General features: G+C 42.6%; 1 protein-coding gene across 1 annotated transcript in view; it reads right to left on the bottom strand.

Annotated features, from left to right (window-relative positions):
* Positions 1-9033, bottom strand: part of UBE4A (ubiquitination factor E4A) — a 44758-nt gene extending 35725 nt beyond the window's left edge. Inside the window, exons 1-2 of the mRNA XM_047751799.1 lie at positions 8460-9033; positions 1870-2031 (exon numbers count right to left, since the gene is read on the bottom strand). Coding sequence (XP_047607755.1) covers positions 1870-1990 — 121 coding nt within the window. The 5' untranslated portion in view covers positions 1991-2031; positions 8460-9033. The remainder of the gene's footprint in view (positions 1-1869; positions 2032-8459) is intronic.
* Between the last annotated feature and the right edge of the window lie 3135 nt (positions 9034-12168).

Below are 12168 nucleotides of genomic sequence, written 5' to 3'. Positions count from 1 at the left end.
AAACAAAATCCCAAAACCCACTATTATTCTTTTTTGAGGGAGAAGGGGAGCAATTTCTGGCTTGAAAAATTGTGAATAATCTCATAAGACTAAGACATCTGAGAACCATCATCCTAACTCTTCCAGACCATATATTACCTTATAGAAAAAAGCTAGACTTGATTTTAATTTTGGTCCCAGATGAGGAAAACCATTTTTCTGATTAGTGAGACATTATTCTAATTATTTTCACATTAAGATTAAGGGTAAGATTTTCTTAGAAATCAGTTTTAAAAGCAGTATGTTGGAGTTCCCGTCGTGGCGCAGTGGTTAACGAATCCGACTAGGAACCATGAGGTTGTGGGTTCGGTCCCTGCCCTTGCTCAGTGGGTTAACGATCCGGCGTTGCCGTGAGCTGTGGTGTAGGTTGCAGACTCGGCTCGGATCCTGCGTTGCTGTGGCTCTGGCGTAGGCCGGTGGCTACAGCTCCGATTCAACCCCTAGCCTGGGAACCTCCATATGCCGCGGGAGCGGCCCAAGAAATAGCAACAACAACAACAACAACAACAAAAAGACATAAAAGCAATATGTTATGAAAAGTGGTCACTCCATGGAATGGAAGAAGCATTTCACTTGAGATAGACTCTGAAACACTGGGATTGAAAACAAATCTTATTTACTGAGAACAAATCTTATTTATGGGACAAAAAGCTTTTATAATTCTTCCTTCAACATATCTGCTTTCTATAGCTGCATGTGACATGCTTTCCATACCTACGACTGTAACCTCAGATTTAATATTTTTGTTAAATATCTTTCACTAGGTGATTTTTAAAATAAAATATCTTGGAGTTCCCATTGTAGCACAGCAGAAACAAATCCAACTAGGAACCATGAGGTTGCAAGTTCGATCCCTGGCCTCACTCAGTGGGTTAAGGATCTGGTGTTGCCATGAGCTGTGGTGTAGGCCAAAGATTCGGCTTGGATCCTGTGTTGCTGTGGCTGTGGTGTAGGCCAGCAGCTGTACCTCTAATTGGACCCCTAGCTTGGGAACTTCCATATGCTTTTTTTTTTTTTAATTTAAAAATATATATTTATTAAAATGTGTCTTTCTTTTTCAATTCCCAAAGCTTCAGACCACCTTTCATCTGGCCCGTGAGGTACCTGAGTACAGACATTACAGTATACAGCAGTGATTTCCTCTCCTGGTACCACTTCTTTCCTTTTTTTTTAAAGTGAAAAGGTTCAAATATCTGAAGAGCCCTATCTAACTCTATAACATAATGCTTTGGTTTGATTACTTATTGCATCTTCAGTCGGTACCCCCTGTGGCTTACTCAGTAGTTTAAGTGAATCATGTTTCCCCACCAGATTATGAGTGTGAACAGTAAGTAATAAATAGCATTAGTATTAGATGTTATTCCATATGCTGTGGGTGTGGCCCTAAAAAACAAAACAAAACAAAACAAAAACATCTCAACAGCTTTGGGATCTCAAATAGCATCTGTTATGATGGAACCACTTGTTATCTAGACTCTTTTTTTTTTTTTGGCAGGGGGATGGCGTGGGGGGTGGGGGCTGTGGCACATGGAGGTTTCCAGGCCAGGGGTCAAACCTTCGTCACAGCAGCCCCCCAGCTGCTGCAGTGACAACACTGAATCCTTAACCCACTACACCACAAGGGAACTCCTAGTCTCTTTTATGGAAGGGGAAGGACAGGTAGGAGAAGACCCCCAAACAAACATACAACAAATACAAACAAATAAAAAACAACCACCAACTTTTGCTGTAAACTTAAATTCCAGTCACAATTAAGGACTCAAAGAATACTTAATTTGGGAAGACCCCATTCTAGGTCATCTCATCTGCTGCTATTGGCCCTCTACTTACCAGACTGCTGCTTCAGCTGCTCCTTTTGGATTGCTGCAAATTGCTTGGCATCAGCCAGGGAGCCAAAAAGAGCAGCAAAGGGGTTACTTGAAATGTTGTTGTTATTCTCCTGGTCTGTCATTTCACTTTAAAGTATCCTCCATCCAGACCTAGGGGGAGGGGCTATAGAAAGGCAGGTATTAGACACTGAAGAGCAGATAACACACCAGTTGTAATGTTACCATAGTTGTTTCTTTTCCCATGTCTTGAATATAATACACTTAAAAACGATATGGGTAACACTTTTCAACTCTTGTTTCAACATTCAAGGAAGTTTTGGTAGGTTACAAACCTACCACCTGGACAAGTTGGCCTGATTTGGGGGCAGCTAAAACCAAAAAGCATAAAAAATGTTCAGTTGGGGGAGTTTCTGTCGTGGCTCAGCAGTTAAGGAATCTGACTAGCATCCATGAGGACACAGCTTCAATCCCTGGCCTTTCTCAGTGGGTTAAGGATCCAGCGTTACCGTGACCTGTGGTGTAGTCTGCAGATATGGCTCAGATCCTGCGTTGCTGTTGCTGTGGCTGTGGCAAAGGCCAGCAGCTACAACTCTTGATTTGACCCCTAGCCTGGGAACCTCCATATGCCTCAGGTGTGGTCCCAAAAAGAAAAAAAAAAAAAAGTTCAGCTGGAATGCATTCATATGTTGACATGTTTCTATCTGTTATACCTTTTAGAAACAGATTAAATGGAAAGAATTATTAAAGTCAAAGAGGAAACTCACCTACTTACCAATTGTTTTGTGTGTGTGTGTGTGTGTGTGTGTGTGTGTGTGTGTGTGTGTGTGTGTCTTTTCAGGGCCGCATCCATGGCACATGGAGGTTCACAGGTTAGAGGTCTAATCAGAGCTGTAGCTACCAGCCTACACCACAGCCACAGCAACGCCAGATCTGAGCAGCATCTGCGACCTACACAGCTCATGGCAACACTGGATCCTTTACCCACTGAGTGAGGCCAGGGATCGAACCTGCAACCTCATGCTTCCTAGTCGGATTCGTTTCCACTGTGCCACAAAGGGAACTCCCTATCAATTGTTAACAACAACATGGCACTAAAAATAATGTGACAAAAACTATAGACTTCCCATAAATCTCTAGGCTGGTCGACTACTTCTCATCACAAGCATGAGGTGGCACTTGTTCAGGCTTCTGTGACTTAGAGTTGCAGCTGGGAATTCCTCAGCTACACAGAAACTAAATGTAAGTCTGTATGTCAGATGTGAAACTGCAAAATGAGAAGCATATCAGGGCATATTCTCTCTCTCTCTCTTTTTTTTAGGGCTGCATCTGCGGCATATGGAAGTTCCCAGGCTAGGGGTCAAATTGGAGCTGTAGAGAGCTGCGGATCTACGCCACAGCCACAGCAATGGTGGATGAGAGCCACATCTGTGACCTACACCGAAGCTCATGGCAACACCAGATTCTTAACCCACTGAGGGAAGCCAGGGATTGAACCTGCACCCTCACAGAGACAACACTGGTCCTTAATCCACTCAGCCACAATGGAAACTCCTTAAATCTATATTAAGCAATCTCTCTCTACTTCTAGGCTTACAACTACTGATGTTTGTTCCCCTAAAAACTAAATGGTCTTTGCTTAATTCTATATTTAACTTTCACCATTTATCTGTTTTTATTATACTGAAGAAACACAAATTCCTAATGTGTAATATGAAGTAGATATATACCTTAAAGGTACTTAGGAACTGATTGAGCCTGCACTTGTACTCTTCTGATTACATTTTCTCATTCAAAGGCCAAGGGGCCTCAGGGGCACAATGGGATGAGAAGAGTGCCCTGAAAGGCTTTCTTCCCTTTCTGATATTTTAAGGTGACAGCATGGACATAGAACCCTGAAAAGGGTAGGAAGAGACAAATGGTATGAATATTATGCTTACAGGGATGCTGTACTGCTATAAGGACAGAGGCCTTAGAAGGAGTGAGGTCAGGGGTACACATGTAGGAGGAAAAAAGAATATTGGGTCTACCTTCAAAGTAATTTACTGAGTTAAAACTGCTTACAGAATCATACTACCAAACGCTAATGCAAGTCAGAAAAGTTATCCTTATTTTTTAGAGGAAGAGAGACTCTAACATTTCTAGACTATTCTGGGGGCATTCCTACAAGCTGCTTCATACGCCTCTACAGTGTTTCCTGCATAAGAGCTAATGGCTTTTTAGCTATAATGACTGAGGAAACAGTCTAGTCTAACCAAGAATTGTGTCATTGTTAGCTGATCACCACCCTACCTTTATCCTGAGATACTCTGAAGTGCAGAGGAATATAAAAAGCATAGTAACCTTGGAGTTCCTGTCGTGGCGCAGTGGTTAACAAGTCCGACTGAGAACTATGAAGTTTCGGGTTCGATCCCTGGCCTTGCTCAGTGGGTTAGAGATCCAGAGTTGCCGTGAGCTGTGGTATAGGTTGCAGACGCGGCTTGGACCTCGTGTTGCTGTGGCTCTGGCGTAGGCCGGTGGCTATGGCTCCAATTAGATCCCTAGCCTGGGAACCTCCATATGCCACAGGAAGTGGCCCTAGAAAAGGCAAAAAGACAAAAAAAAAAAAGCATAGTGACCTTTTATTATCATTTTTCTGTTTCCAAAACATCAACCTCTTTTTTTAACACCTACATTTTACATTTTTCCTTTGGAGATCCATCCCATTCCCAGTCTATGTGTTCAGAAGGAGATGACTCATCCACCAGCTCTAGGAATGGGCATATGAATCTGTCCTGGCCAAAGTGACTGATTCAGGAGTAGGCACAGACCTGAGCAAGGCCTATCAGAATCAATGAACACCAGCTTCTGTCCTTTGGCTAAATCTACAGAAAAGGGAACTCTTTTTTTACTGCTTGAGCTGTTAGGCTGGTTAAGAGGAACCTGGAGTTGCCATCTTTCCACCATCCAGAGAAGGCCTCGCCTAAAACTAAGCCAACATATAGGAAAAGAGATATGAGATGGAAAGAGAGTCTTCTAAGTTATAAATAAGCTGGCAGATTCCCCTACTTAGTGGGAGCCAGTTAAAATAAGTTTTTAAAAATACAATCCTAGGGAGTTCCCATTGTGGTGCAGCAGAAACGAATCTGACTAGTATCCATGAGGGTGTGGGTCTGATCCCAGGCCTCTCTCAGCGGGTCAAGGATCAGGCGTTGCTGTGAGCTAGGGTATAGGTTGCAGATGAGGCTCAGATCCCACATTGTTGTGGCTGTGGCACAGGCCAGCAGCTGTAGCTCTGATTTGACCCCTAGCCTGGGAACTTCCATTTGTTGCACCTGCAGCCCTAAAAAGAGGCAGGGTTGGGGTGGGGCTACAATTGTAAACAATTCAGATTCGTACAAAGGAGATGCATCACCTGCATCATCTATAAAGACAGGCTCTTATGATTATTAAAAGAGATAAAGAGGATTTATTATCATAAATGGTATTATTACTTCCTTTCTCAATAATATACTGTCACTTATACAAAGCTAGCTTCCCAACATTTTATCTATATTAATAGGATAAGTTTCTACATTGTATTTCTTTTTTTTTTGCTTTTTATTTTTTTTAATTTTTTTATTTTTTTCCCACTGTACAGCAAGGGGGTCAGGTTATCCTTACATGTATACATTACAATTACATTTTTCCCCCAGCCTTTCCTCTGTTGCATACATTGTATTTCTAATGTAGCTCTTCTATCTTGCTAGAAGGTAAGCAGTTTGAGTATGGGTTCATATCTGATTATTTTTTCTTCTGTGTCTGGCATATTCCACGATCATGATCCCAAATTAATATATATTGAATGACTCAATCTTACATGTTGTTACTCCTGACCTCCTTGTAATCAACAGCAACACCCATAATCCTACTTCGAGGTAAGGGTTTTACTGTTTGTCTTGGGTTGCAGTGGAAAGTCAAGCATGTATAGTATAGAGAATGGAAATAAATCTCTGTTGCCATCTCTACTGTCTGTCTTTCTGAAAAACAAAAAGGTTTTGTCTGCCTCACTAAGCTCATCTTTCTCATATGTAATTCAAATCGGTACAAAAATTGTTTTCATAGATAAAGAGCTAACACTGTGCAACTACCTATATGAAACTTTTATAGGGAAAGGGAGGACTGGTCATTTGATGGGAATCTTTGTAGAAAGGTCGGTTTATTTTATTTATTTATTGTCTTTCATTTTAGGGCTACACCTGTAGCATATGGAGGTTCCCAGGCTAGGGGTCCAATCAGAGCTGTAGTTGCCGGCCTAAGCCACAGCCACAGCAATGTCAGATATGAGCTGCATCTGCTACTCGCGTCTGCAACTTACACCACAGCTCACTGCAATGCTGGATCCCCAACCCACTGAGTGAGGCCAGGGATCAAACTTGCATCCTCCTGGGTGTTAGTCAGATTCATGCTGCTGAGCCAGGATGGGAACACCAGAGATGTCAGTTTAGATTTGTTCAATGACCTCATAAATTTAAAGAGTGCATAGATGTCATCACTCCAAAAGAAAGGTCTAATAAAATGGAAACTTAACATTTTGTTTAATATTCAATGTCACTGGTAATCTATAATCTCCCGTTTTCAACTGCCATACAGAGATAAAGCATTATCCTGTTGCCAGCCTTTGGTATGACACAACTACCAGTCTTTCTTTTTATGGCCACACCCACAGCATATGGAAGTTCCCAGGCTAGGGGTCAAATGGGAGTTGCAACTGCAGGCCTATTCCACAGCCACAGCAATGCCAGATCTGAGCTGCATCTGTGACCTACTGTGGCAACACTGGATTCTTAACCCATTGAGTGAGTCCAGGGATCGAACCTGATTTCTCACAGAGACTATGTCCAGTTCTTAATCTGCTGAGCCGCAATAGGAATTCTGTAACAACTACCAATCCTTTTTTTTTTTTTTTTTGCTTTTGCTTTTTGGGGCCACACCTGTGGCATATAGAAGTTCCTAGGCTAGCGGTCAACTTGGAGCTGCAGCAGCCAGCCTACGCCAGTCACAGCAATGGATACAAGCCACATTTGGGAACTACACCACAGCTCATGGTAATGCCGGATCCCTAACTCACTGAGCAAGGCCAGGGATCAAACCTGAATCCTCATGGATACTAGTCGTGTTTGTTTCCCCTGAGCTACAATAGGAACTCCACAACTACCAATCTATAGAAGCTTTTGGATTTTATTTTTAAATATGTTCTTTTTTGTGTGTGTCTTTTTTAGGGCCACACTCTCGGCATATGGAGGTTCCCAGGCTACGGCTCTAATCGGAGCTGTAGCTGCCAGCCTACGACATAGCCACAACAATGCCAGATCCTTAGCCCACTGAGGGAGGCCAGGGATCGAACCTGTGTCTTCATGGATACTAGTCAGATTCGTTTCTGCTGAGCCATGACTGGAACTCCCTAAATCTGTCCTCTTTAAAAACATGTTTCCCTCTGATACATGTGCTCCAAGAGTCTATAATAGCTGTCTAGCCCAGTCCTACAAAATCCTTTCACTCTCCCCTGATTCAATCTTTTGTTTATAAGCAATACTGCTAATCCCTTCAGGGCCACTGACAGCTTTTAAAGAGATGAGCGCACGTTTTAACATTGGACTTGATACTGCTTTTAAACAGAAATACTCGGAATACTTCACAAAACTGGGATTCTCAAAATCAAACTTTATTAAATCATACTCCATAAGGTCTAAGTTTCCTGGTGAGGTCAAACCAAAAAAGGAATTAAAAAAATATTTCATCACATGTTCCCCCTCCAATTACCCTTTTAGGCCTCTACTGTGGAAACAGATCCTTTGGTCACATCAGTCACATCGGCAAGATAGAAGGAGCTCATCAAGTAGCAAAGCAGACAGTACTCCCTCCTGGGGCCCATTTTATCTCAGGAGGGCTCCCATGTGAGACCAAAATGGTCCATGCGAGTGAGACTAAACATTTTCTTGTTCTGGAAGCAAAAAACTGATCCCAAGGAGAAGATCCATCAAAAATAAGCTCCTGAGCTCTAGTTACTCAATTTTGCAAGTGCCTTCTAAACCCAGCTGCTGAGGGAGCAAGAAGCAGAGTGCCAGGAGAGTTTTGAGAGGTGAAATGATTGCTTGCCTTAAGAAATGTCAACACCCTACCATATGTATTCAACTGGTTTGATTACCAGCCTATGACACAGCCGTAGGCTGTGCTTAATTTCCTCTTCTTTGGCACTTGGCTATCTGTTGTCTACTTTTTATATTTTATCCCTCCAGGTTCGATAAGGTATTCACAGCATGGAGGGAGACCCACCCACTGGGCGCACGTTCTAGAGAAAAAAAGTCAAAATTAATGCAAGGCCAAGATTCCTGGCTTTTCCAGGAAGAGAACAGCCAAGGGGGCCAGAGAGGCCAGAAGCTGGAGCACTGTAAGGGGTTCCCAAAACAGTCAGGGTCGAAGTTCATGGAGGAGAAAGCCAGTGGTCAGGAAAGCACAGGTAAAAGAATTTGAAAGAGCTAACAGTGCAGAGGTTTGGACTGGCATTCGACTAGAAGAAAAAAATTCCTCTGCAGCCTCAAAGGCCCCCTCCCCTCCAGCTATTTTGTCTCTTACCAGAGCCAGAAGGGTCAGCAGCGACGACACGACAGAGTCTCAGTGGCCGAAGGGTTCCCACTTCCGACTCAGCACCGCAACCGGAACTTACATCATGACTAGGCGCCGTGCCTTGAGGAATCTCGTCTAGGCGCCGGAAACTGGGTGTGTCGCTCTGCGTTGGGAGCGGGCGCGCAAACATCCCCACGACGCATGCGCTGGCTGGCTGGGGCGGAGCGGAAGTAGTCGGAAGTGGCGTTAGGGCAGTGTCCGGCGGGTAGGGGCGGCTTGTGGGTGAGCTGCAAGGCAGGTGTCTTGAAGCTTCACGGAGTATGAGACGGGTCTCCGAAATCCGTGTATGGGTGACAGATATGACTTGGTGAACCCTGGCTCTGCTCTAGGCCACTGTGGGCTTCTTTCTATTTTCCCATTAGTCTTAGGCTTTTTTGAAGCAGCTTCTGTACTTTTTATAAATTATTATCTGTGAAGCAGTTAACAGTAGTAATAACAGTAACTGAAAGTTGTGAATTCTTTTTAGGTTCCAGGCAATGTGTTCTTACTTGTAAAGTGGAGACGATACACATCCTCAAAGTTGCTTCGAGGTACACAAAGGCAAAGGAAGCGGCATATTTTTTAAGAGTGCAAATGAAAAGACAATTCATTGAGTGACAGAAATATTTGTAAATTACATATCTGATTAAGAAGTAACATCCAGATATATTTTAAAAAGTCTGTAACTCAACAACAACAAACACAAATGACTGGATTAAAGAATGGGCAGTGGGCTTGAATAAACATTTCTCTAAAGAAAACGTACAAAAAGGAGTTTCCCTCATGGCGCAGTGGAGACGAATCTGACTAGGAACCATGAGGCTGTGGGTTCGATCCCTGGCCTTGCTCACTGGGTTAATGATCCTGCATTGCCATGAGCTGTGGGTGGTGTAGGTCACAGACGTACTTAGAGCTCCAATCTCGTGTTGCTGTGGTGTTTCTATGGCTGTGGCTCCTATTGGACACCTAGCCTGGGAAACTGTATATGCCTGAGTGAGCCCCCCCCCCCCAAAAAAGAAAAAAAAAAGTGCAAATGGCCAATAAGCACATGAAAAGATGCTCAATGTCAGTAGTCATTAGGGAAATGCAAATCAAAACCAGGACGAAATGTCACCTTACCCATTAGGAAAGTGATTATGAAAAAAATGGAAAATAATTGTTGATGGGGCTGTAGAGAGATAGGAACCCTCTGCATTGCCTATGGGAATATAAAATAGTGGGGCACTTTGGGAAAACAGTCTGGTGACTCCTCAAAAAGTTAACAGAGAAGTTCTCTTCTGGTGTAGTGGGTTAAAGATCTGACATGTCACTGCAGCAGCTTGGCTTGATGCTTTGGCACAGGTTCCATCCCTGGCCTGGGAATTTCAATGGGCCATGGGTGTGACCACCTCCCCCCTGAAAAAAAGTTAAACAGAATTACCACAACATGCAGCAGCAATTTCTTTTCTGGGTAAATACCCCAAAGAATTCAAAGCAGGGACTCGAACAAATACTTGTGCACCAATGTTCATAGCAACATTTGTAAGAAGCAAAAGGTAGAAACAACCCAAAATACCCATTGACAGATGGACAAACAAAATGTGGTGTATACATACACATGATTATTATCAAGCCTTTAAAAGGAAGGAAATTCTGGTACATGCTACAACATGGATGAGCCTTGAAAACATTTTGATAAGTGAAATAAATGAGACACAGAAGGACAAAATACTGCATGAAATGCACTTACATGTGGTATGTAGATAGGCAAATTCACAGAAACAAAACATAAAATAGAGGTTACCAGGGGTTGGGGAGTGGGAGGAATGTGAATTTATTGTTTAATGGGTGGAGAGTTTCTTCAGGATAAAGAAAAAGTTCTGGAAATGATAGTGCTGATGGCTGCACAACATTGTGAATGTACTTAATGCTACTGAACATTACAGTTGAAAATGGTTAAAATGGTAAGTTTTACTTTATGTATATTTTCACACCAACACACACCTACACATACACACATGTTGAGCAATCTTAGGGTGTCTCTTATATTCCAGCATTGTTCTAGTTCCTGAAGCTACAGTAGTGGGCATAAAATACAAGTCTTCCTGGATCTTATGGTCTGGTGAAAGTGGAGTGATAATAATGTGTACAAGATGGATTATTCAATAGATAGTTCTGGGAGTTCCTGCTGTGGTGCAGTGGGATTGACAGTGTCTCTGAAGTGGCAGGGACCCAGGTTTGATCCCTGGCCCGGTGCAGTGGGTTAAGGATCTGGCATTGCTGCAACTGTACCACAGGTTGCAGCTCCAGCTCAGGTTTGATCCCTGGCCCGGTGCAGTGGGTTAAGGATCTGGCATTGCTGCAACTGTGCCACAGGTTGCAGCTCCAGCTCAGATTTGATCCCTGGCCCAGGAACTCCATATGCCACAGGGTGGCCAAAAAAAAAAGTTCTGAAATAAGTGGGTAGCTGTGTGGTTTTGATAGAGTTAGAGTAGGATAGTTACATAGGTAGTTGTAGAAGTCCCAATAGGGGACCATAGAGGGGTAAACCTAGTGAATTTTTGGAGACCACTGTAAGTTAATAATGGCTCAAAAAGCCATCAGAATGAAGCAGGTTTACTTAACTATAAAACCACACATAAAAACTTGAGATGTGCCTCAGTTCATGAAGTGAAATATAAAATGAGGCCTGCATTCAGGTTCAGAAAGATAATGATCTTTAGGACCAAGGACAGGAATTTAAGGGAAAGATTCCAAAGCAGGAGATCATCATTATACAGAAACGTGAGATGATTCAACATATTTTAGCATATGTTACCACCCTTCTGCTGATTTGAATAAACACCATGACAGTCCTGGTTTAATCTCATAGGGTCAAATATTCTCTTACCCAATATGAAGGAGCTAGTGATGTAAGCCTGAAATCTGCTCAAAGAATAAGGAAGAAGGTGGCTTTTTCCTCCTCCTCCATTTTCCTTGAAACATAAGAATTTTAGCACATCTAAATCGCAGTGCCTCACCTGCCCACTTGCATCCCTCACAAGCATCTTATCGATAAATTTATTTCTTGCCTATCACTTTGTCTCACTGAATTCTTTCTGTGCTGAGACACAAAGAACCTGAGCCTCAGTAAGTTCAGACACCAGGTGAGTATTTCTAACATTAAAAGCCATGGGTTCAAGTCTAAATATGGGTTTTGGCTGGGTTCGTGTCAGATGTGTCTCGGTTTCAGTTTAAAGTTAGTCAAGGAGTTCCCGCTATGGTGCAGTGGGCTAGGAATTCAACTGCAGTGGCCTAGGTTGCTGTGGAGGTGCAATTCGATCCCTGGCCTTGGTGCAGTGTGTTAAAGGATCTGGCATTGCCAGATCTTTTTAGGATATATACATTGGTTCAACCTCTATGAAGTGCAATTTGGCAATATTTAATAAAGTTACAAATGCAAATACATTTCTGCAAATACATGAAAATGCAATTCCATATATTTGTGTTTGTTGCAAAGAGTCTTAATGTTCAAAATGACATTGTTAGAACTAAAACTTTAAAAAACAAGGCATACATGAAATCTTTGTGACCTTGGGTTTGGCAAGGATTTCTCAGACATGACAGCAAAAGCACAATCCATAAAAGAAAAAAATGGGTAAAACAGATGAAAAAAATTAAAAACTTTGGGAGTTCCCGTCGTGGCGCAGTGGTTAACGAA

This window comes from Phacochoerus africanus, chromosome 11 (genome assembly GCF_016906955.1).
Source record: "Phacochoerus africanus isolate WHEZ1 chromosome 11, ROS_Pafr_v1, whole genome shotgun sequence".
NCBI lineage: Eukaryota > Metazoa > Chordata > Mammalia > Artiodactyla > Suidae > Phacochoerus > Phacochoerus africanus.
The sequence above is the reverse complement of the archived record's forward strand: the minus strand, read 5'-3'. Positions and strand labels throughout refer to the sequence as shown.